At 41.3% G+C, this 27,006-nt stretch overlaps 1 protein-coding gene across 2 annotated transcripts in view; it reads left to right on the top strand.

Moving 5' to 3' along the window:
* LOC133956683 (helicase ARIP4-like) overlaps positions 1-27,006 on the top strand; it is a 67,584-nt gene that overhangs the window by 28,538 nt on the left and 12,040 nt on the right. Inside the window, exons 1-6 of one of the 2 annotated variants that reach the window (XM_062391936.1) lie at positions 7,047-7,639; positions 19,453-19,696; positions 21,472-21,605; positions 22,462-22,635; positions 25,807-26,027; positions 26,287-26,469. In XM_062391936.1, coding sequence (XP_062247920.1) covers positions 7,606-7,639; positions 19,453-19,696; positions 21,472-21,605; positions 22,462-22,635; positions 25,807-26,027; positions 26,287-26,469 — 990 coding nt within the window. In that variant the 5' untranslated portion in view covers positions 7,047-7,605. Of the gene's footprint in view, positions 1-7,046; positions 7,640-19,452; positions 19,697-21,471; positions 21,606-22,461; positions 22,636-25,806; positions 26,028-26,286; positions 26,470-27,006 lie in introns of those variants that run through there. The other variant, XM_062391935.1, reaches the window with a different exon arrangement.

Below are 27,006 nucleotides of genomic sequence, written 5' to 3' on the forward strand. Positions count from 1 at the left end.
AAAACTGGCCAAACTGGTTTCAGCTTGGCCTTGCAGGCCCCAAGTATTTACAACCAACTGTTTGATGTTCCTCACTGAGGAGTCTACCCCAACATTGTCAAGGCGACTAGGAATTAGAATAACTCATCAGCAAACCCACCTGCCATCTTTGTGCCTTCCATAATGATGTCATAATCCCAGCTCATCATTTTAACATTTTGTTACACAATGTGATATATTTAGGTTGTATGAATAAAACAATTTCAAAAATAAACAATTTCGCATGGACATGATCATCAAATCACAATCAAGTTCTTGAATTGTTTTATGTCTGTTTTTGATTTTGTGTTGCCCATTATGGCATGATGGGGTTTTATGCACCCCAGGTCGAATCTTTTTAATTTGCAGCTGCATCGTTTTGTTTCTGTCAGGATGAGTGTTGAAATATTCAACGCATTTTTTATATAGGCTCTTGGGGAAGTTGTAAAACACAGTTCAGGGAATTAAGGTTCAATCTATTTTCATAAGATTACTAGTATATAAATAAAAGGGAAAAACTTGATTAAATTTATAACTTTGTTGTCAATTACATCTTAAAATGATGGGATGAAAGTTCTGTCTCTCCGAGTTTTCCTTCAGTTGGTTTTTCGAGAGGCCGTCTGTGTATGAGGTCGGTGTAGATCTGAATGGGGAAAATAAGCAAGTTGAGGTGAGTGTGACACAGAGAGCGAGGCCGGTGGATGTATGAAACCGTTGTCCTACTTAGTTGATAGTCAAGCGTAAGCTATTTGAAAGGTAAACAGGCGGTTAATGACCTAAATGTGCCCTTGACCCAAGTACAAATATTTATACAGGCTAAAGACGTGTAGATAACAACTGTCTTTATTTAAACATAAAAAACATGTGAGCGGTGATACAGAGCTTCAAAATAGAAACACCGCTTCCTCTGCTTCAAAACATTGAAAGCATGACAAAGAAACGTCTGCCTGCGTGCGTGCATGCATGCGTTCAATTGAGAGGTTGTGTCCTGCCAATTAGAGTAAAGAGTCACCTTAGTATTTGACAAATATTAACCTGATGACATGAACACTGAGTCGGGGTGAACTCTGTAACAACAAGCAGTTTCCACTTTCTCTGAGCACATTCCCATGATGGGCCGGCGGTGCTCGGCAGGCAGACAGAACTGGGCAAACGTTGGAGAGGCCAATAATGAGGTGATGGTAATTGTTCTGGCCAACTCACTTTAAAATAGAAACCGCTAATGAGAAAAGTTTAACACTCCAATATTGTTACTCAGTCAGTCAGGCCCTGCTTTGGTGGTCCAGCCTCAAACAAAACATGTGTAGTAGTTAATGTAGTATCTCCAGGCCTGCCCCTGAAGAAAATACATTTAGCTTTTAGAATTTATGGGTTCTCTTGATTATAAAACTAAAACCAGTAAATGTTAACCACGGCTCTTGTTTGTCTTCTAATTACTCTAGAGGTACTTTTATTAAGAAAACGAAAATGGCTGAAGTCAGGTCAAGGCTTTGGCGTGGTTTAACATAAAGTGCCCTCACCTTATCACCAAACTTCATTACGTTATGATAAGCAAAAACACAATTACTTGTTGCTGTCAAGTGCTGTATTTGATTCTGCTTTGAGCTTGTTTAAGGACCACAGGGTTATAGAGGAACTCTTGTGGCTGTCTAGTACAACCACAGTCTTGTGTTTTTGCTGCTGCCCTCTGAGTCGTGGCTCTCGAGACAAATCACTTTTCATACTCTGTATTGTTTTGTAGATTTTTTTGTAACCTCAATTGCCATTTTTGCCAATCAAACTACACTCAACAGTCCACAAGCTGAGCACAATGGCACCCCAGACTGTGGTCAATTGCGTCCACTTTGCCACCATTACCCCAAAGATGCCTCAAGAACTTGATTGAGTCCACTTGTGGCAAATAGAACAATGTCTAGACTGCAAAAATAAAGGACATATTGGTGCATTCACCCAGGTGTCATGTTTCCATCATTGCTGATCGGAAGCTGTAGCCGATAAAAACACGTCTACAGAGTCATTTGACCAAGAGGTGAATGTCAAGTGTCTCAAGGGTCATGTGAAGAAGGAATACTCCACAGAATATTTTGACCCAATCATGGGGATATCCTATTGAGTTCACACTTACAGGTTACTCTAGTGTTATTGCTCATTGTGTGTCTGCTCACAACTATTTAACTCTGTTTAGCTTCTTAAACTGAATTAAAGGATTTGGATTCTTCTTCCAGCCTAACAATCTACTCAAATGACATTTCTGGGAGAGCAGGATCAGTGTGTCACATACCAACACTGTTGTCTTAAATATCTAATTCTGGAAGACTGGCATGCAATGTAAGATCATAGACGGCCATAGGAATATGGCAACTTGGTAGTTCAGTGTAAACAAGCTCGGGCAGCAGTATTGCAGGGTTTCTCTCTCTCTCTCTCTCTCTCCACCATTGGTCAATCAAGGTTAGGTAAACAGTGAAATGCCAGCTCCTCTCTCTCCCCACAGGAGGCGTGGCTGGATACCAGCACTGTGTGGTATTGTGGCAAAGGTGAACGTGTGTGTGTGTGTGGGGGGGGGGGGTTCTGCTTGTGTGTAACCGAGTTCATGTGTTGCCAGGCAGGCTCCACTTCACATTTCCACTGTCACCTCCTCTCTCCACCCCCACCTCACTGTTTCTCGCTCTGATGCCCCTCCCCCAGGCTATGTGGGTTAATGTATGTAATCAGGAGAGACTGGGCTCTCACCTACCAGCACTCTGTGTTTGTGTGTGTGTGTATGTATATGTGTGTGTGTGTAATCTCACACCACCAACATGGGTTTAAAGGGGTCTATGGGTCCACAGCATTGTTTTGAAATGACCTTGTCCCTTATTTTTGCAGAATGATCTCTTCCTTAATTTGCCTTACTTTCATTGACTGAATACTCAGAGAATGATTCATGGATTTTGATAAAAAAAGAAAAAGTTGGCAGGTTTAAGAGACTGAGAGACAACAAAAGACAAACCTGGATTGATCTGTCCAAAAATCCAAGTGTCTCCCTACCCTGTCTAGTGCCCCTGAGCAAGGCACCTTACTCCCCCAACATCTGCTCCCCGAGCGCCGTACATGGTCGCTCACTGCTCTGTGTGTCCTGCACACAGATGGGTTAAATGCAGAGGTTGAATTTGCCTGCCATTGCATGGGTGTGTTGTGCATGTCTGTACATGTGTTTGGTATGAATAAAACATATCTTAATGAATAAGTGCAATTTGTTGCAGATCCAAATAGAAATCAGGATCTAATGAATTTAAAGGTGGTTTTATAGGGCAACTGTTGGGCCTTGATGGAGGAATGAGCTTTCGGATATTCTTATCTCTCACACAAGCTTATTATTACTTTTCACTGCCATCTGTCTGTTTTCATGGATTCATCGCTTCCTTCCAGACTTCTGTCAAGTCCCTTTTTGTACATTTCTTCATCATAATTTTTTCAAGGTTTTAACCGGGGATTATGATGTTATTTCCCATAAATCTTGATAATTTGTCTCACAATTGATGGTTTGTGGATTTTACATGAAGCTGAATTTTCCTCTGTGTCGATTGTAGCGTTTATGACGTTAACTGGTGTTTTACGACGTGCGATACACTTCTGCAATGCTTAATTACATTTTGCCCACTGGTACGCTGTCCTGAAAGCGGCAGCACATGACTTCATCCATCTCTGGCATCTTTTTCCTCTTTTTAAATCCTCCTCTCCTTGTCCTTTTTGAATTTTCTTTCCTCTGCCTATTTTGATCAATCATTTCTTTTTTTTTTTTTACATGGCATCTGAATACATGGTACCATTTTAGTTTATAAGATCTGTAATCACAATGTCAACATGTCAAATGTGCAGGTTTTGACGAAATGAAAGGAAAAACATACAGTGCAGCCTGAGCAGTAGTCTACATTAGAAGCTTTACAAATATAGAACTAGTCTTTATTGTGTCAGCATATATATGTAATTAGAAATTCATCTGTGTTTAAAATGGCCAAGACTTAAGCTGTTTTCAGACATGCAGTAAACTCCTGATAATCTCCTGACATTCCGAGGGGCTGTATGTGAGAACGCAAATGTCTAAGGCTGACTTGCATTAAAGGGATCTCCACCTGCCCCCCTAGTATATAAGTCTGCAGAAAGTTAGGAGAATTCAATATGAGCTGTGGGATTCACAGCAAGCGTGTGAGGGGTGGATGATGATGCTTCATGCAACATTTGACAGATGAGAAACATTTATATAAAGAAATCAAATATCTCCTGCTGAAAAAGTGGAGCCACACATGTAGAAGACAAAGATGTAAAGACAGTGTGTTGGGATGAAAGCCAATGTCTGTGTTGTAAAGTAGGTCACATGATCTCCGCAAGAGAGTTAATATGTCATTTCCTGCCTCTGTCTCCTGCAACCAGCTGCTCCACCTCTTGCCTGGATTGTGATTTGTTGCTGTTGTAAACGTGTCTGGGCAGAAAAACGTCCCAAGTGTGAAAAATAAACTGCGGGTAAAGTCACATCGGATAACAGCTCAGGTGAGAGGCTCTGGGCTTTCATTCCGCTCGTAAAAACTCCAGATAATGTCCGAGTGAGATTGAATGATGTTTATTCAGAGGGTTCACTGAAGGCTATGACGTTTCTAACATGTGACAGATGCAAAACAAAACAAAAAACCTAAAAGACAACATATCTTTGGATGAAAAAGTGGTACCATACACGCAGAAGACCAGCGACGCTAGTGTAGATGTACTGTAAACAAATACTTCATCTCCACAACTGAATTTATCCATTACATCCTGCATCTGCCAGCTGCACCACCCCTCACCTGACCGCTCCAGAGATGTCTGTACGTTTGTGAACATGTTTGAGCGAAGAATCTCCTGCTAAGTTGATCATGTGTGAAAGTCAAACTTCGCAGAAAGTCCGGACTCGATACTGTGGATTCTATGCCAAAGTTCATCCAAACTAATAGTGATTAATAACACTATTAATGTTATAATAGTTGCCAGTTAACAATAAACCAATGAACAAACCAAAAAAAAAAAACTCAGCACATACCCCCTTATGAGTGATACACAATTGAAAGCAAAAATAACAATAAAAGAAATAAAAAAGGATAAATAAAAAGATAACTTAGACAGACTGCGCCAATCCAATCCAATGCTCAAACCACAGTAATATGACATGCTGGGTTATTAACATATGACATAAAAAGATTCCAGGTATTTTGAAATGTACTAGCAGTCCCAGTTAACCAAAGTTTCTCCAGTAAAAAAAAAAAAAGCACTTCTTTGATCCATCTCGCGTGGGTAGACGTAGCTGAGGATTTCCATTGTTACAATATTAATCTTCTTGCAGTAGAGTTGTGAGTACCATCAACTCCTTATGTTCATCTCTTCCTGCTTGAACCCTATTACCCCTGTTACTTAAGGCAGTCACTGTGGAGGGGGCGGGGCTTGCTGGCATCACACTGGCTCCTGTGTCAGTTGGCCATGGGAGGGGCTAGAGGGGGATGAGGGAGGAGTGGGATGTAGACAGGAAAAGGCAGCACTATGTGAGGAGGGGGGGGTTTCCTACACGCGGCAGGCCGGGGACTCTTTCAGCGACTCATTGTTTTGTAATTGTCCCAATGGCCTTCTGTCTTCACTGGAGCGCTGTAAAGCTGCGAGACGAGGCTCGAGCTGGATGTGCAGGGCTCACACACACAGACGCAGACAGACTCGGTTCAGATGTGACAGTGAGGAAGTGTGTTTTACAGCATGAAGGAGGAACACACAGCAGGCGGAGAGAGTTCCTCTGAGTGAAAGTAGAAGAAGGAGGCATGGATCTCTCACAAGAGTAGGAGAGTCCAACACTTTTCAACCACATGACATGGGTGAGTAGCAGGAATGTCTTTTGACTTATATCTCAGGCGGTGACAGGTTTCCTTTATCAGTCTGGTGTTTTGCTTATCATCTCTTTGTTCCTCCTGCTGCGTCTCCTTCTCTCTGTCTTTTTAAATGGTGTGAGTACACAGACACAAAGATGAGGTGGGGAGGTGTTAGCATACTGACCTATATGTGGTGCAAGTCTTTGACCGGGCCACTGAGGCAGATCACACAGCTCATAGGTTTCATAAGGCACATTATGAAATAGAAAGAGTTTTCCATATTTCATTTGCATGTTGATTTATTCTGTTAGATCTCATTATTTGTGGCTACGTCCTCCCCTTTTCAAGAGGACGTTGGTTTTACTTATTCCTAATTTATTTCTTCCTTTTCGCTTATTCAGAATTTTTTTATTTTGTGCAAATAATAGTCGCTCTCAGTTTTGGTGAATGATCCATTACATCCAGTGAAACGTGTTTCCTGTTAAGTTTCTGTGACAGTGTTTCCTCAGGTTTGTGGAAAAAACTGAAACAAATTGAAAATCAGTAAGCACAGATATCAGTTTGCCTGAGGACACTTTGTTCTTAACACAACTGGATGTAGATGCCATTCATCGGTAGGTTGAATTTGACATTTATTTGTAGGACATTTTTATATATATATAAATAATATCTTTAACTTGCTCTGAGTGTTCTCACCGATCCAAACAAAGCATGCACTACGTTGTTCTAGAGTGTGATTTTGTTGATTCTGGCACCGCACTCTGACATATGGTTTATATAGAATGCAAAGACGGAGTAAGAGCGCCACATTCCTGAAGTGAACACTGTGTGTAAAGACTGCATTCCTCGTCTGTGCAATTTATTTTGCTACAGACGAAAATGCAAGCTGTTTGTCTGGGTCAGTGGAGCTGCAGCTTTGTCGTATATATGCAAACTTGTATGTGTAGAAGAAAAACACTCACATTAATTTACAAGTGAGAAGTTAAGAGTCTGTAGTGACTGTGTAGAATTGGGCTCATGCTTGGTGAACGTGTGTGTGTTTGTCCCAGCTGTGTAACGTCTATAGATTTGTGTATATTTGTGAAGGTTTAACGAGGATCATATTTGTATAATCATACTTTTATTTTGAGTTGTGTTTTTGCTTTCATATCCTTGTGTCCTCTCCCCTCTGCTCAGGCAGGTTTAAACCAACAAATGACAAACATTATATATGTGTTCGCAACTGTTCCGCTTTACAAAACCACTTTGTCAAACTAAACAACACACAGAGAGCATGAGTGTGTGGGCGGCTGCTTCCGTACATGCTCTGTTTTCTTGAGTGTTATGGAGGAGTGGTTTTCTTTGGAAGGGGGGCTTTTGGAGCGGGCTTTTATCAGCGGTAAGAGTCCCCCCTGAGCGGGCCCCAGCTCCAGCATACAGGGTTATGCAAGTTTTTCAGCTGCCAGCCCTGCTGCCTGCCTGAGCCTCACACTCGCATTGATATTGACTCCAGAGGAGCACACAGAGCAGTGGTCCAGCAGTCAATGAGTCAGTCAGTCACTGAGGCAGTAGATTAAAGAGCAGTCGAGTGTAAAAACAAGGCTAAGAGGAGAAACACACTTCCTGTATTCGTTCTCAAAGAAGAGGAGGCGGTTTAGAGAGTTTGACAGGGAGTTAGAGACCTAAAGACGAGAGAGGAGGACGCAGGAAAACTGAGGAGACCAAATCTTCTCTTTACTCCACAACCATGTTGCTCCTGGATGAATCAGAGCCATTTGCAGGTATGTGACATCCTCACCCTGACCCCTGAGGCAGGTGTTGTCGAATGGTTGAGCCGGGAGGAAAGTGGCTGTGAAGAGAGGGGAAAAGAAATGGGTTGCAGAAAGGTTGGAGACACAGGGATGCTTTTGAGGAGTGGAAGTAATGCTGCACAGATTCTCAGCAGTTGATCTGAGGAGATGGTGAATGCTGGAGAGGTGATTCCCAGCTGCATCCTGTGTGAAGAAAAGCAGAATGAATGAAATCAGAAAGAAGATAAATGTGGGGAAAGGGAACTGAAGCAGAATTTTCATCCAAATCCTCTCAGACGAGTGAAATGTGCCGCAGCAGTTGATTGACACTTGTTAAGTTACTTAACGTTGTTGTGTAACACCGGATAAATGAAGCATCTACACTGGCTGTCTCCTCTCCTCTCTGTTTTCTCGCTCCACACCTTCATCTCCTCTCTCCCTCTTCCAGTCAGTTCTCCCTCCATCTCTCAGCTGGTCTTTCTCCCACGTGTGCCCGGCTTCCTCTCTTATGTTGTCCTCTCGGGCCCACCCTCCTATTGGTTGTTTCTACGTTACCTAAACCAATGCCGCCATGTGATTGGTGGATGTGTGCAGCATCGGGCCATGCTGAAAGCATGAGCCTGTGTAGACAGGAAAACATATGGTTCATCAGACCAGTGGTTTATGGGGCTAAAGTCAGGGGGCAGAGACAGAGAGCCACTAAAAGTACTACTAAACTACTTTTGTCTTTACTTAAACTGCAGGGACTGAAATCTAAACTTTTCACATTTGAGTTAGTTTGTCAACTTACAGGAGGTAAAACATTCAACTCCAGACAGATTTAACAGAGCCCCGGCATCAGATAGGCCAGTGATTCTCAAATGGGGGTACGCGTACCCCTGGGGGTACTTGAATGTACTCCAGGGGGTACTTGAGATTTTTTTTTTATATATTTAAAATTAGCATCCATTCAAACATCTTTAAAAAATTGTTATTTAACAAATATTCAATAAAATATAAGTGTAAGTTCATGAACTAAATTTTATATTCAGTAGGCTTTTCAATTTAATTATCCTAAAAAAAAAAACAGTCTCCCCCATACCGATGGTTTGACCCAACCTGGCACACGCCACCTGTCATCACCTGTCATCACCTGCCTTGAAAACTTCAACAATGGAGTCGAGTTGAAGTGCAGCAGCAATGCTGCTGAAACACGGAGGGACAAGCGCCAAAGAAGTCGAAACCAGAGCAGAGAGCCTTCCCTAAACAACACTGTGAGAGCTTGTGCCTTTTCGAAGGGGCGCTAAAATGGGAAAGTTTTCTGTTGTGAAGTTAATGATTCATAACAAGAAGTCCGCGTCTCTACCGGTACCCTTTCAAAATAAAAGCATGTAATACAAAAGCGGAAATGAAATTGTATGACCTTAAAGCGAGCAAATATGTCACAATAAAATAACAGAAAGACACTTCAATAATATTAACAATAACATAGATTGAGTTATTTACACTTTATGTTTTTTCTGTGGGTAGAGATTAGCCAACAGTGGCATTAAGCCACCACATCTTCAGCGGTATCTCCAGACAAAACATGAAAGTCATGTTGGTAAGCCACCTTTTTTAAGAGGAAACTTTCTGAATTCAGGTCATCTCAAGACACGATGCGAAAAGTCTCCCCAAAGCAAACGGAAACAAGCTACCTGTCAGTATTCTTTTCGATTCTTAAAGAAGATATTTTAAGATGATGAATATTAAAAAAATATGTTTTAAGCTAATCTTTTATTTAAAACTAAGTTAATGATTTATTTTTTGGGAAGAAGTGTTTAGCTATAATTAAGTTCATGAGTTCAGTTTGACAACATATCTTTATTATGATCCCAAAAGAGGTCACTTTAAGTTGATAATTATTTTGAGGTGCACAAATCTTTATTTTTATTGAGATAATAATACAAGTCTTTAGTTATTTTTATATCTTTTTATTTCGAAATAGTTCAAGAGAGACCACTACAAATGAGCAATGTTATGGACATTGATGGAGTTTTAAATTTGAATGTGTCTAGTTACAAGGATTAATAAATCACATCACATCTTTCTTTCAACCAAAAATGCTTGCGCTGGTTAGGGGGTACTCTGCAGAATTTTTTCTTCGAAGGGGGTACGTCACTGAAAAAAGGTTGAGAACCACTGAGATAGGCTTTTTGTGTATCTTTTCCTGCAGGTTTTCCTTCACGCCACGGTGTCCTTTTCTGTATATTTAAAATTGATGATTATCAAACACACACAAAGTCAAATACATCACTGTCCTGCCTGTGAACATCCTTCACTGTGTAGCTTTGTTTGTCCCAGAAAAAGAGAGATTGTGTTTGCATTTCTTCAGCCAAAGGTTAGAAAAGCTCTGGATGCTCTTTTATCCCTGGGCTATAGATGAAAGCGACCGCTGCATTTGAACCAAGTCGAGTTCTGAAAATATCATCAGATCATGATTTAGGATTTGGACTTTTCATTTTCGTTTTGATGTTTGTCAGTCTTCATCGAGTTGTGCTGTGTCTGCATCTCATTGTGTTGGTGTTTTATTTATTAAAAACTCCACAGAGATCCTTTGTGTGGAAATAAATAATGTCTATGTTCTTGTCATTCTCTGAATTGCTCTGCGTTTGAATCGCTGTGAAAAGAGACACAAGATGCGAAAAAACGGCTCGTCAAATGACACACCACTCTCCCTCATCTATTCAGGAGGATGTATGTGTGTATTAGTTATTTGCGCAAATACCTGCCTGTGAGTACAGTCTGTTCATCAGAAAAAAAAAATGTATCAGCCGCTGTGGTGCAACACAACAGGAAGGAGCTTGCTTTAATGGTTCTCCTGTGGACGCTCCTTTCGGTTGTAATTGGCCTCGTCACGCTGGGCAGGAACAACCTGTCCTGTTCAGACCAGCCTCAAGGTCTGGGCCGAACGCTGCAGAGCACGTGAATCCTGGCTGCCTTCATAATGCTACATCGTGTGGGATGTAAGCTCAGCTGAGCCGGACACATGGCTCCCATTTTCACCTCCCTAATGTTGTCTTTGTTAAACATCAAGGTTTTCTTTTTAAATCTCTCTGCTTCCTTGTGTCAGACCATAGAGACGCATTCTTTGTTCTACATCAATGTGAATTTCCTCCTTTTTATTTCAGCGACAGCGGCCCCTTAATTCCCCGTAACTGCAGCTTTTAATGCCGTTTGTTTGTCTCCTGCTGTGTTACCTTACTTGCCACCATCCCCTCCTATGAACTGCTTGTCGTGTTGCATAGTGTCTAATGATCAGAGAGTGAACATCATGAAGATAGAGTGGCAACGTTCCAATTTCACAAATACTACATGATAACAATCAGACCTAAAGAACCTGAATAATCACTGATATAATATTGCATGGTAAGCCAAGCGTTTTAATACAAATAACCACATGTTTCCCTGTCGACAAAATTATGCTCAACATAACATTAAACATGCCAGGGCGTCTGAAATCACATCTGACGTCTGGTCCACCTCATGCAAGCTGAATGACAATGTCCTTGCATAACAGCTTTTCTTCCTCATGTAGAGAAGACTTGCTGCAGTGCTTCCATAACAAGGCTGCGTGCATGTCTGACAGAGGGCAGGTCCACAACACAATAAAGATTCAAGAAACGTTGCTGACAGAAAAACATGCAACAGTTCAATAGAGCCCCTGAGGTGGAGGACAGGCACAAGAAAGAAAATACAGTATACAAATGTATTATGTACGTATGCAAATGTTTATTACTTCTGCCATGGATGTTAGTTTGTCATTGTTGTCAATACACAAAACTACTGAACCGACGCTATTGAAACTTGGTGGAAGAGTGAGGTTTGAGACAGAGAAGAAACCATTAACTTTCAGAGGGGATTTGATCCAGGATTCTTCTCTTTTTTTTATGCTTTCCTTAACTCAACATTTGTCAAAAGATAATGCATAAATCTTGACGTGTGAGAGGTACCAGATGTATCTGAGATCAGAACCATGAAAGTTAACTCCCCTTTTACTCTGTGGTTGATTCCAGTCATTCAAAGCCTTGTGAACCAATATTTACTCTTGTGTTGAAGAAATCCCTGTTTGTCTCATGTGTAGCTTCTTGGCTGCCAGAGAGAAAAGCTGCTTTCTTTTGTCAATAAGGGGTTTACGTAACACGCCACAGTCGGACCAGCTCAGTGATGTGTGTGTCTGTGTGTGTGTGTGTGTGTGACCCCTCTCCTCTTATCTGCCCTCTTCCTCCTCAGCAGCAGTGACACACTGGCCTACTAACAGCTCGTTGTTCCTCACCTCACCCCTACCATCCGGTCTCTTTGCCAGCCTCTCGTCCTTTCGCCACATGTTTTGTCTCTTACCCCCACACACATTTGTTAGTGTATCTACTGTCTGGCTTCCCCCACAAAAAATCTCTCTCTCTCTCTCTCTCTCTCTCTCTCTCTCTCTCTCTCTCTCTCTCTCTCTCTCTCTCTCTCTCTCTCTCTCTCTCTCTCTCTCTCTCACATACACAGCCAGCAGGGCTTTTTTATAACTCACCTGTTTCGCTCTTATAAAGCAGCCTTAATAACTCATTCAGGGCAGTCTGTTATATAAGGTGTGTGTGAGAGAGTTTGTCGTGTTTACAACTACAGTCACGATTAATTGTTTCTCAGTTATGAGAGTTATGTAACCCAGTTAGATCTTGGTTCGTGTTTGGAAGGAGACCACGGCTGCCTCTCCACAAGTATTTCTTCTTTGGTTTTGGGTTTTTCTTTTCCTTTGTCGCTCTTCGATTGTGCTGGTGTTTTTTTTCCTCACGACTGAGAGGACGAAAAAGGTGTTTAAGTGTCTCAGTATCAGGCCTCTCGTTTTAACCCACTTCCCTTACCTTTACGCGTGATCTTTGGTTCAGTCCATTCGGTCGATCTTAGAAAACCAGCTGGAGAGGATCATTGGGATCTCCTCTCACTTTCCACTGTTCTCACCATTAATCACAGTGTAAATAACACAGTAGGAGAATGCTGGTCCGCTCTATCAGATGTGACAGGCATTAATATCCTTTTTATTCACCTGATTGGCAAATCCCCATGTTACATTACATTAGTCAGATATGTTGTTATTCACCACACTAAGTCACACAGAATTTGGAAAGATCGTATTTGGATTTCATACTACTTAAAATTGTATGAATACGATTTTAAACAGAGAGCAATTGTAAAAGATGATTCTCATTGGGTTATCATTGTTTTAAATGTTTGTATCTCCTGCTCACCAATCATATTTTCTGATAGGATTTTCCAACACATGTTCATGGTTTAATTTTCATATCAGGTATTTCTGTCTCAATTGGACTCTCCTGAAGTCCTCTCAATAATAAATAAAACAAAATTTTTGAAACTTTTCAAATTGACAGCTTTGCTTTAAATCATCAGCTGCAGAGACGTTTTATTCACCTTATTCTCGCCAACAACCAGAAACAAAGAAACATCTGGAGTAGCAGGATGTCTAAAAATGTAACACACCATCCTAAATATTGGTGGATAACAGTATGAGTCAATTGTGACCGCACACAATATTTATTTTTTTTAGAGATAACCCTAACCCTATTTCACTATTATGTCTTTAACTGCTACACTCACCTCGGATGCTCATTATTCCAAATTGTTTTGAAGTAATCATTCAATCAGTCAGTAAGTTGGTTAAGATGATTCTGGTTACTGCAAACAAAATTATTTTCTTATCTGAGAATTTATGCTTTCTTTGTTTCATAATTATGTCAATTTAATATTTTGGCTATTTTAGACCAATTAGACATCACATCTAGTTCTAGGATATCGATGAGAATTATCCAATATACTGTGACTCACTGAAGTCCAGCAACGCAATCAGTAGTTAATTGGTCTGTCCACCTTTATCACCATAAACCTGCTTGTATGCACCCGAGCCAGACTCACTAATTACGGCATTTGACTTTGTGCTTCTCAAGCTCTTCATGTTCTTAATACATCACCATATTAATCTGGGTGTGCCTGCTCTCACGAGTGTGCTCTATGACTCTTTGTGTGTGCGTGTGTATGTGTGCACATACAGGACGTGAGGTTCTTATGAGCATTCTGGTTGTATAACCGCCAGAGGCGGCAGTTACATAAGCGCCCCCACTCGCCCAACCAGCCCTGGCGTCGGTGGACTGTCTGTTAGAAAGCAACTCTGTCTGAGTGAGTGAGTGCGAGTGTGGAAATTGAACAAAATGTGTGTTGCATGGTTTTGACCTCGATACTCGTCAGAATCCACTGACCAGCAGTCACATTGATCAGTAACCATCGTGTCTCCATCTCAGTCGTGGTGACATTGTGACCTCGATCCTCACATTTCGACACCAAAGCTGCTGTTTCCTGATATCAAATCACTTCTCTGACGTCTCTGTAACGTTTTATTTTCTGGAATATTTTACCTACAAGTCGTTTAGCCCAGCTAAGTGTGTGGTGATGTATTTGCCTCGTTAGCGTGTTTGTCTGTCAGTCTCTTCGACGCGTCAGGAATTCACAAGTCGATATGAAGGTAGTCATATAAACAGTTTGGCCACAAGCCGTAGTTAAGTTTCATTTAATAATGGTGGTGAAGCAGCCACTACAGAACTATTTTTTCAGGAATTAGTTTCTCCCCATTTTAGGAATGGTGTGTTGGGTGTTGCATTTACTTCTGCTGAGTTGCAACCAACATCCTAAATGGAATTTTGATTTATTAAGGGGTTTGTCTTGATTCAGTTTAAGTAACGATATCTAAATTTTACTTTAAGTTACTTTATTACACATTAAAATGTCCAAGTATATCACCACATCCTTTTAGATTTTGCTCCTGCTTGTTTTCCCATATGAGCATTATTTGTTCATAATTGCATTATAAGTAGGTTTATTTGAAAATTAAGGCATACTGTAGATAGAGAAAACAAACCATTATGAAAACCTTATGTAATCAAGGCTTGGTATTTTCAAACAGTAAACCTTTTAATAAAAAAATAAATAAAAAGAAAATGTAGTTATGAAGATCTTAAATTAAGAAAATAATTTGGGAGATGAGACATCTTTTTACAAAAGCAGAGGAGCAAGAAGACAGGCAGACGTTACAAGGGTAATTTAGAGATAAATAGAGAGTAGAGGTGGAAATTAAAAAATCAAAGGAGAGCTGGATGGAGGAAGGGACTGTTGTGGGGACAAAGGGGAGGACGAGATCAGATAAGATTTGTACGAAACTGTAAATCTCTGACTGTTGGGAATTCCCAAAGCAGAGGCTTCTAATTTTAACCAAGAAAGAGAGTTGTTTAAAAGGAGTCAAATCAGTAGGAACCGATTTCCACACATCTATAATTTAATTTGTATATAAACAGGCGGTTATGTTTCTCCAAAAATCCCCCATTAAAAAACTTGTTAAAGGTTTAACAAAAATCGAATTTCCCTCCCTTACTTTACCCGCATTTTTGTTTTGTGTTTTAATTCTAACATATTATATATTTAAACCTTTTTACTTTTTTATCAGATTTTTACATTTCAAAATAAACTCTCGCTACCTTCTTTCTTTTGAGAAATCTGCATATCTTATTGACATAAGAGGAAATTTATAGGCTCATTGTTCACTGATTATTTTATCAGGAACTGTGGTTTCAAACCTCTTATGTGACCCACTCTTGTTTAACAGAGAAGGAGTTACATAATTCATCTTTAACGTTTCAAACATGTTGAATAATAAGAAGAGAATGGTTGCATTTATGGTTCCGAGAAGAAAGAGTATAAAATTGATTCATTTTCCTTCCTAGAAGCGTCTTGATGAGTCTCGTGGGGATTTCTGTATGAAACGATAAAAAAGATTATACTTTCCGTGCTATTGCGCAGTGATATCTTTATCCCGACATTTCCTGGCTACCTACTGGAATCCCCATCTGTGTTGGATACGCACAGTGTATGTGTGTGTGCGCGTGGGTGGATTCAACGTCATGCTGTAGTAAATATCTGCGTCATCTCTAATCTGCTTACGTAAATGGCATTATGAGGAGAGGAGGGCATGACACAGACTAACGGCCAGTTTTGTTTATGCATTCACTTTTAATTTTTTCAGGGCTTGGAGGTCAATTATCCACAGGGAAGACGAGTTAGAAGGGTTTGCCTTTACAGGGAGCCAGACACATACCCACACACACATAAAACTGTGGCTCCTTAGTTCAGAAGTATGTCTGTCAGGTTAAGGGACAAAACAGAACCTGTATGTAGGTCACACTGTTTAGAGACTTACCTTATCTCATGTCTTCTGTGTGAGTGCGTCCCAGTTTGGCCTCGGCTGTCTGAGATCATGATTAATGGATGGACATAAATGTCATGCAGGTATTAGGTTGTGTAAAGAAAAAAAAATCTTTAATTCTCCAACCATGAAGCACCAGCCAATTTTTTTCTGACATTTAGTAAGATTTCACATGCCTGCCTGTATTTTGGGTTTCATCATGAAACAAACCCCACTCCAGTGCCTGGCTTCAACCAGACATAAACAACTATTGTACCCTCACTCTGTAAAGTCTCAAACAAACCTGTAAACTGCTTAATGTTGGAGATTACTTCTGTGAATCTCAGCTTCTTGACAGATGCGATAGATTTTATTCTGATAGCAATTGACAGCAGATGAAACGTACACTTAACTAACCCACTCATTCTTGAAGCGTCCATTTTGAATATTTTCTCTTGTTGTGACCTGATTGGTTCCTGGGCAGGACCACACACTGAATATAAAGATAGACGAGGCATCTCCACTTCCTCACACTATCAATAAATAAATCTGTTGGATGCAGACATGAATTCTGCACGGTAGCGACAGTGTATGGAGCTGCCGCAGCAATGTCCTACCAATACATGCTACAGTTTCAGCTGTCAATCATGGCGGTTCACTGCTTTTTATTCCCAAAAATAACCGAACAGAAATCATCTTTGAGAAAATACAGTTAGGCTTTTTAGTTTGGTCCACATCCCATTCACTTGGATAGAAAAGGCAGGGTCTTCACTTTTGTGGAGCTGTCTTGTCGCCCATCTTTATAGTATATGGGTATGACATGCAAACAGTGACTTCCTTTGACTAATTGCCAACCTACCTTCTTTATTGTGATGAATATATGTTGTAAAGTTTTATTACATCCACACATCCCCAGTGTTTGACCCCAGCTTGATGAGTGACCAAATTGTGAAAAGAAAGTTGGCCTTAGTTTCTTCTTCTTTTCTTCTTTTTTTGATGCAGCAGTTACGTATCAAGTGAGAAAGCCTTAATACCACATCATGAATCAGTTATCACTCTCCTGGACAGGCTAACATTGCAGTAATTGCTATAAAAGACAAAATTGGATACCCAGAAGTCCTTGTCAGTCCTGTAACAGTCCGTATAACTAATAGAGAAGCTGAGGGAAATGTTATTGGATGACTTTACTGATATGAACCTTGACTGTGTTTTGAGCTTGAGGGCAGACACTGAACCATCTGTTCCAGAAACAGTTTAGTTTTTCTATGGAAAGAAACTGCTGAGCACTTACAAGAAACGGATATTCCATGCAGGCTGTTTTCACCACTGTGGGGTGAAAACACTGTGTCACCATCTCTTCTGTTTTTTCACAGCCGAGACCCAGATGCAGTCACACACCCTATTTACTGTGTACCATCAATTTGTGGATACACTTCTCCAGTAGTGCTGTGTTTTACATTTTTCCTCAGTCTTCCTCACTGAACAAGACTAACGAACTGGAGGAAATGCCAACCATTTTGTAACATGCATATGCACGCACACACATTCATACACACCCAAAATGCCATTGCATTGTTGCGTTCTTCAGCAGTCTTATATAAACATGTAATATATACTTGGTTGTTATATAACCTTGTGGTTACGGAACATTTCCCCACCGTTACACACCCCCAACTCTCCGAGACACCCTGTGATTGTGTTCCCAGTGGTAACAGATTCTCTGGATTCACATATCTGTCTTCGTACATTCTGTGTTGCTCATGTGAGGAGTAGCAAGTCTTGGACCCACAGGGGGTGTGTTAGAGAACAAATTAATGGCTCAGAAAATTCACTGTGGGTGCTGTTTACTCTGTGACACTCGCTGACTGCTGATGATTCAGCATTTTGTCAAGACCCTTGGTTGCATTTTCAGTTTCTCAGCCCAGTGTGTAGAGGTGCAGTAGGTTCATTTAAGTACAGGACTGAACCTATGTCACGCAGGGTTAAGTGATTTCTTTCGAAAGGTTATGTTATACAATCTATCTCTCTCTTTAAATGACTTCACTTTCATCTCTCTCCCCTCTTCCTGTCTAGTCCCACTGTCTCTATTCAGAGTGTGTGTTTGCGTATAGGCTCCGTGTATTTCAGGAATCGTTATATAACTGTTCTGTAAGTTGTAGGGAGGTGGGGACAAAAAAACAAAGGTTAGATGCTGTAATAGAGTGAATGATTAAATAAATCAGTGATACCTACATATAAAGTCACTTGAATCTAATCTCACTGATTGGTTACAAAGTATTGACCTTGTGTCCACTTTTCCATTTGCTGATCTAGACACGGTTTAAGTCTGTGGTACTTGTTGCATAGGCCGTGTTTAATGTTTCCTGCTTTTTGATTGAAATAATTGGAAGAAGAACAGCTAAGTTAGCCGGAGAATAAAGGTTTAACAGAGGAAAGGCATTCCAGTGCTGCACACACTTCACAACTAACAAAACAAATTGGCCTGTTTTAAAGCAGCAGCTTCACATTACAAGCCAAAGAAAAGTGTGGGCCTATCTGAAACCTGTAGCCTTAGGAAACAATTGACATTGTCGTAGATGTGTGTCTCTGTGCATGCATGTGCACATTCCCATAATGTGGCATCACTAGCCTGGCCATGTTTTGTAACGTTCGTGAAATTGAAAAGCGTGTAGGCAGCGTGTCCTTGTTTGTCCAGTCATGCCAGGCAGATTTTTTGCTGCTGGACCAGCCGACATATTTCTCTGTGTGTTAAGTATATGTTGATCTATGTTCTTCTGTCAACATTTGTCCCTTTGGAATGTGTGTGTGCATACATGTGTGTCTGCGTCGTGTTTGTGTCCTGTCTTGTGTTTCGTAAGCTGATCCAGCTCTTACATAAGCCTCAGATCTAGTTCAGTGTGTCTCTGGCAGGACAACTGGGAGGAGGAGGAGGATGACAGAGGACGAAGAGGGTGTAAGTGAAATCCAGGCTGATGTGATGTGATTTGAATCAATGTGAAAACATTAATGCTCACAGGCTGCAGATGACAACAGCAATGGAATGCGCTGAACAAGTTTAATGGAAGTTTCCATTTCAGGCACAGTAAATGAGAGAGAGAGAGGCTGAGAGAGAGAGAGATAGACTGTTGTGTCTCATACGCACCTCAAAGTGACAAAAGTGTGAACAGTGAGTGACAGTGGAAAAATAACACAGTGCTGATCCAGTCAGACTGGTTGCTTGATTGGTTGGGAGGAACTATACATGTGGTCACCACCACATAATGATTCTATTATATTATTTATTACTCACAGGTGTAATTTATAGGTGTGTGACTTGAAGTTCAATCAGTTCTCAGTGGCAGAGGACGGCTTGAGGTAGGGGGTTGTTCTGGATGTGGCACTTTAGATTTCTTGGGGGTTGGGTTGGGGGGGTAAAATACACCCTGTTATAAAAGTCACACAGCTATTCTGACTTTTTTTTAAATCAGCTCACTTGTTTTTGTGTAACCTTTCTTACAAACCAACAAAAGGACATGGATGGAGGTAGTAACCATTATTTCTTCTCTTCCTCTGACAGACCAGTCCCACAGCGCCCCCTTCAGCTCAGAGAATGAGGCTCAGGGAGGTGACCCAACTGTGTGGCAGTGCACTCCTCCCCCATCTACCTCACCTTTGGGGGAGGCACCAACCCACCCTCCCCCATACCAGCCAGCATCCAGACCTCGATCCAGGCCGGCTAGCCAAAGCCCCTCCCCTCCCTCCGCCCTGATGGGAACCAAGAAGAGAAGCTCCAAACCGGCGCACATGAGACGCAACATCAGGTACTGAATTCAACATCCTCACTTCAGCTCGAACGGTTGTGCTAGTCAGAGACCTTTAAGTGATGAGTTAAAATGCAACCATTAGCCCATCATTGTCAGCGTTATATGTTGACTTCAATATACATCATTGGAAAAGATTCCCTGTCTGGTTGTTACTGTGACATGTCGTCAGAACTATATTTTTAGTGTGTATGAAACAACCGAGAATACAAAGTAATTCCATTTTTTTATCTGCTTACTGGGCCAGAAAAAACGACTAACTTCTATGGGTTAACATAAAGACTGAATTTCAACTTACTTAAAAAACTTTCCAAAAATGAGTCTGACTTTTGCCTGACAAGTAGTAAGCAGTCAGCCTTGAGATCAGTAGGATTATTACACAATCCCCTGAGTATGTTACTGCTACGGTAACATTCACTCAGCCAAGTGACCACATATTTTATCTTTAACAACACCCACTGTTGGCTGGATAATTTAGGAGGAATAAGTTGAGGACAGGCCAATTCCTTCTAAGATCTCTCAGTCATTACACATGTGCCTCGTCTGCTACCTTGGTCCTCCGGCTGCCAGCAGCCATGATGTACTATTGCTCAACCTCAACTATGCTGTTGCTTTTACATAACAGCGTCTTGAGAATAATATCAAACGTGTGTCAGCGTTGCAAGCTCCGGCTCTGTCGATGATAAAATATTTTAGTATTTGTGTCTGTAAATGCAAAAATGAGATACAAGGTTATATCACTAATAGGGATTTATTTGTCTAAACCCTTTCTCTAATGAAACCATCCACCTCTCAAAATAATGGCAGCATAGCCTAATACAACTACAACTAGGACTGCATAGCAGCACTGAACCGGGCACATACATTTAGAAGGGTTGCATGTGTTTTGCGCCCTGCGGCAAGGATAAACACTTCACTTACTGCTTCCACACGTGATGTTGATTCTTGCCAGCTAACATTTTATGTAAATTGAATGATAATTGTAAAACAAAGCTTATTTCATGTTGCCAATAGGTGGCACCATCAGTATTATTACACACAGACTGATATATCTGTTCAATGGAACAACAACTTAATTTTCACACTAATCAGTAGATGGCGCTATGACCCTGAGGAAATATTGACACAGAGAGCTGTTCAGGCTTGGACTCTGATCATAAGACAAAAGTTTGGTGGTGATAGGACAATGCACACTGGAGTTGTGACAACATCGTCTCCTTTGGCGAAGGATGAACCGATTGACCACATTGACAGATCTTTTGTGAAGATCTGTCAATGTGACCTAACTAAAGTAGCTTAGAACAACTGCCACCTACCAACTACGAAGCTAACTGTTTTTGCTTCAGCTAATTGCTAATGTAGTTTGGTCCATGGAAGGTAGTCAACAAAGAAGCTATTTTACTTTTGCAGCTTTTACATTTTTTAATTTAGCTGAAAACAGCTTCTTACAGACAAGAGTCCTGATTCTAGTAAATGTAGTAAATGATGAGTAAATGTGCCATCAAACCTACACTTAGCTAAAAGTGCCTGGTAGGTCCTAGGAGCTTAAGTGATTAGTCTGCAGGTTCACATGATTCACACCTTTCAAATTGCACAGATATTTCCTTCTCTGATTCCCTGTAGTTATCAACATAGTTTTAAAGAATGCACTGTTCGATATGACATGGTCGTCATCATATTAATTTGTCTTTTCAATGGAAACCATACGTCTCCCTAACCTTTAACACAGATCCTGGGACAGTTAATGAAACCAAACATATTTTATTCTTGTGTAGGAAGTTACTAAGGGAGCATCAATTGGAGGCCGTGACCAAAGCTGTCCAGCATGAGGAGCTGGAGAGAAGGCGGCGTCTGGACCAGCAGAGAAAACCAGATTTCCCCTTACCGCTGCTGACTGAATACACAACTGGTGAGAGTGAAAATCCTAATCCACAAAAATATGTACATAAATACTGACGGCAGCCACTGGACGATTCGATACAAAGCCTTTAACTTTTCTTTTTTATGTGCTGCATCCTAAATTACCAATCCTAACTGTTAGCAAAATACAAACCACAAAATCACCTATCGAACATGTTGCTCTAAAGGGATAGTTCATCCAAATAGATAATTCACTCATTATCTACTCACCCCTGTGCTGATGGAGGGGTGTGTGAAGTGTTTCAGTCTACAAACGGTTCTTCAGGGTTAAATAGTTAAGCAGCCGAATCCAATACAACTGAAGATATAAGGGACTTTTCTCCATATTTCTCCTGTGGTATCATCCAATTAAACCCCTAAATGTCTGCTGATAACTTCTGAAGAGGTGCCTTCATGGACAGTCAGATATGCTAACGTCAGCTAGGCTTAAAACAAGGTGTAAATTACCCCCTTTCGAGTCGAATATGAATGTCGAGGCTGGCGGACACTTGGATGACACCACACGAGCAGTATGGAGACATATTATGAGGGGGGTTTTTGCGTCTGAAGATAAATCCCTAATATCTTCAGTTGAATTGGATTCGGCTGCTACACTGTTTACCCCTGAAACACCAAAAGTGTTTTGACGACTCAAACGCTTCACCCACCCCTCCAATATAATTTTTGGTTGAACTATCCCTTTAATCTTAGGAGTAGGTTTTATCCAGCTTCTGAATTGTCTTTTATAATATCACATATCATATATCTTATCACACTTCAGTACGTGGTCATTCATTGTCAAATGTCCTGTGACGGTCAGGTTACTCTCTGTTAATGCTGCATTCCGTTACTCTCCATCTCTCCAGGCGATGTAGCCAAGAACGTGTCCTCAACATCGGCATCAACGGTATCCAAGCAAGACGTGAAGTCCGCCGCACAGGCACTGATCTGCCTGGACTCCAGCAGCACTGGCATCAGTGAGGAGGACAGCAAGACTCACGCACATGACTCCGTGACCAGAGAGCACAGACACAAGACAGGTGAGACACACAAACAGGCAGTTTCCTTCAAACATGTTTATAACTCAATGTCGTGTTTGTAAAGATACTTCATAAAATCAGGGTGTGGCTGATCGTCAAGAACGATTATCTGAAAGGACGATTCTTAATTTATTTGACACTGTTCAGGAAGATGAGGTCCTGCCTCAGGCCCTTTATATTTCCCCAAAATTTCAAAATTATAGCAGTCCCCCTTTGTTTGTTAACCAAGCTGTATTTGTTCAAGTATAAACAGTAGTGATGAGGCGAGGAGCCGAAGCTGTGCCCTTCACACTGCAGGTCTCTCGCCCAGATTGCCCTCTATCCTTTTTTTGAATATGCAGGTGAGCCAGTAAGTACGGACGTCTGTGGGAGCTCATGAAAGCAGATAGAGACCTCTGAAGTCTATTTATCATCCAGTATGTATGTTCTCAGCTGTCTGCATAGCAGGGCAAAGCCTAAAGAAATCTACATGCTAGTTCTTCACACCTCTAATCAGCACAGCATGAGCTCTGGTGCAACATGTGAAGAGTTTTCTTTTGAGACGCCAGGCGTCGGGAGGTTTTCAGATGCTGGTTTATGCCAAGTAGGTTTACAATACATTTTCTGTGGTGTGTTCGTGCAAGTGTTCATATTAAAAAAAGTATATACAAATTAAATGTAAAAAATATTATAAACGCCAGATACGGGATTGTGCAATACCCTTAAGAATGGATTGTTCAAAGTAGAGTTAGTCCTTTATTGGCCACAGGAAGTTGAAGTGTTTTGGTTTCAGGTTTAGAAACAAGAGGATAGTTCAAGTGTTTTTCAGCCAGGTAACAGTCCAACAGACGTTCAGACCTTCTAAGACCATGAGAGGTTTTCACAGGACAGAACAGAAACGGCTTCTGGGCTTTCAATCAAATGTTTCTGCTCCTAAACAACAGTGCTTTTAACAGAACATTCCTGAAGTGAGGTGAAATTTAGGTTTTTGGTAGAATGATCAATTGTGCCATGGCACCACCCCTTTGTTTGAGTTTAAACAAAGGGGTTGCACGATGTACAATTATAAAATTATAATAATAAAAGCTAACCTGGACCTCATCTAAAAGCCGATCGGCTATCATTTGAAGATGAATTAGACTCTGGGGTCAAAGGCCAATATTATAGGGCTTCAGGGGTAGATAGCAGATATTCCACAGGTGAAGTTTAAAGTCGAATTCTTTGCCCAGGGGTTCACAGAGGGAATGATGTATCAACGGGAAACATCACTCACACTTTAAGTAATTTTCCTGTGTCTAGTGGAAAACTCCCATCTCTTAAGCATCAGTCTCTTTGAGATTTAGCAAAGCAGCACTTAATCGCCTCATGACAGCCATGCATTTATTAAATTACACACTCTGTTTTACAAAAATTCAGCTCATTAAAAGACCAAAGACTGAATTAGATTGAATTTTTGGAAAAAAGCAATGGATGAAGAAAAAATTTGACCAAACATCAATTTGACTGAGGTTAACTCCAAAACCGCAGCACAACAGATATTTGCGTTCCCGCTGTCTTCTCAGAACAGTAGACACAAGGATGATTAGATGAAATGAATGTTGGTGATGATATAAAAACTTTGGCCACAAAGACGGCGCTATCAAAACGCTAGTCAACACGGCAGATTTGATAGTTAGACTCATTGCATGACTTCCTGCTGTGTCAGTTCAGATAATATAAATGACGCTGTGTGTTCCCTCCACATGCATTACATGCAGATCCTTAAATACTTTCAGCAGTGAACCGACTTTTTGGAAACATGTGCACCTAATTACTAAAAGCTAAAAGTCTCCCTACGCACTGTGTGCATGTGTTGGAGTTTTTGCAGATTAGCTGCCATGTGCATCAGAATATTTAAAACCTTCACAGGGTACAGCATGTACCGTTCCCTTATTGCCTGAGTGCACACACACGCAGATGCCTAACATACACACACACACACACACACACACACACACACACACATAAATTAGTAGGGGAGTAGACTGAGAGAGACTGATGGGATGTATCAATGAACGAAGATGAACAAAGAGAGATAATATGTCGATTTGGGAGCTTGGAAAGACAAAAGCAAAGGAGCGAGAGAGAGAAAAAAGCATGGAGAGAGGAAGAGAGATGAAAGGAGAGCAAGCGTCTGTGGGGCAGATCAGAGTGGGTCTGTGGAGCAATAAAGCTGGCTAATCCTGGTAATGAGCCAGCACACACACACACAAACACACACACTCTCACACACACATAACCAACACACCTGCATACACCACAGTGGCACAGTGACATAGTTGGGGTTGCATAACCATTCTCCCCCTCCACTCTAATCCTACTTGTATAACCAGGCATTCACTGCAGTTATATAAGAGCTCTCTCTCTCTCTCTCTCTTCCCCCCCTCCGTCCCTCACACTAACATGCTGACACACACTCCTCCCATCATGTCCTCGCTGTTTGCCAGCTTGTGTAACTTTTCCCACTTGAAACCACTGACGTTCAAATCCTTTTGTATCTGATATGGATATCGGCCTCTATGCTTCAAACGCACGCTTTGTGACGTCCGCGACTTAAGTAACGCCACCTTAGTGCTTGTGGTGGAGCCCTGCATCACTTGCCTATAAAATGTATAGGAAGAAGAGCTGCATCTGTATTTCATGTCACTCCACCATTTCGTTGATAAAGTCTAGGTGTTAAGTGTGGAGGATCCAAAGCACGTTCATTTGAAAAGCATATGGTCCAGCGCACATAAAAAAAAACAGCATCATAAGACTTTACATCTTTATTTAAAGATAGCAAAAAAGAAACAAGAAGTAGATCCCAGCAGTAGAGCCCATACCTATGCCAAGGCCCAACGTTCCCAGGAAACATTCTATCTAACTGCACCATATTGCTCAAACTTTTAGAATATGAATATCAGCAAGATCCATGAATTATCCCCAGAGAAAAAACAGAAGTTTGGAAAAATACCGTATCCTTCAAAAAGTACTAGCAAACCCAGCGGTTGCTTTTCTGACGTCTGCAGACTAAATTTAGACAAATTTATTTTCTGACCATAGCTGTCTAAAAACAGTTTACCAAGGGATTTTTTTGAAAACCTTTTAAAAAAATAAAAAATATTTTACCTCCGCTGTCCTAATCAACCCTCATCTCTTGCCTCCTCTGTACAGATGCTATTGATCTGAGCACGGACGATGAGGACACCATCGTCCACATCAGCTGCGAGTCCACCAACGAGGAAGAAGAGAGCGAGCCCAGCGGCTTGCACACCAACGACGGCCTGAACCAACCGGACGAGCAGGGCAGGGTGTTGGTGAACCTGAACCACCCGGAGGCAGAGACGGACATTTTCCTGTCGCCTCAGCTGGCACGAGCAGTCAAACCTCACCAGGTATTATGAGTGCTCCAAAATACCTAAACAAGCCAAACTTTTCCTTCAGTTTTAATGAGAAAATACCTCTGCTTTTTCGCACAATTACCATCTGTCCTCCCTTTCCAACACTCCTCCTCCTACATTGTCATTTAACTTTGTTTCGCTCTCTTCTCTTCTTCTTTCTTCTTGCTCCGCCATCTTCCTTCTCTTTTTCCCCCTCCCTCTTCATCCCAACGTTTCATCCTCCATCTTCTCTCTTGCCGTCGCTTCTCCTCAGATCGGCGGAGTCCGCTTCCTGTACGACAACCTGGTGGAGTCGGTGGAGCGCTTCAGCAGCAGCAGTGGATTCGGCTGTATCCTTGCTCACAGCATGGGCCTGGGCAAAACCCTGGAAGTCATCTCCTGCATCGACGTCCTGTTCAGACACACACGGGTCCACACCGTGCTCGCCATCGTACCTGTAAGCATCTATGGTTTTCTGTTGGAATGAGAGGATGCGTGAAGGACTGAAGCTATAGGCCCATGTTGAGCTCACTGTGGGAATATGAAGCACAGATTTTCTGGGGGTTTGGGCACAATATGCTAGACTTTGTGTAAGGGCATTCACAGCTACTGTATTTTTTTTTGTTGTCAACCATTCGCAAAAGAATTGTCAACTAGTCAATCAATCAATGTCAATTTGTGAGAGAGTTGACGTCTTCTTTACTCGCCCTTTTGGCGCTTCTCCTCACTAACTTTGCTATTGCTAGTGTTGGCTGTGAGCTGGTGTAGCTTTAGGCTGCTTCATTATTGCACTGTGCTTAACCCACAGATTATGAACTAGTCCACAACGATGTTGACCAATTTTTTTTTTGTCGAGTAGTCTGTGAAACCCTACATCTTGCCGACTAGTCTTAAATTTATGGTAGTGAATTACGGTGCATCAATAAGTGAATAGACATGTGACTGGATTTTTGTTAAACAGGAATTTAAAATATCAAAGTTGTAATCACCCCTT

This window comes from Platichthys flesus, chromosome 7 (assembly GCF_949316205.1).
Source record: "Platichthys flesus chromosome 7, fPlaFle2.1, whole genome shotgun sequence".
Classification (NCBI taxonomy): domain Eukaryota; kingdom Metazoa; phylum Chordata; class Actinopteri; order Pleuronectiformes; family Pleuronectidae; genus Platichthys; species Platichthys flesus.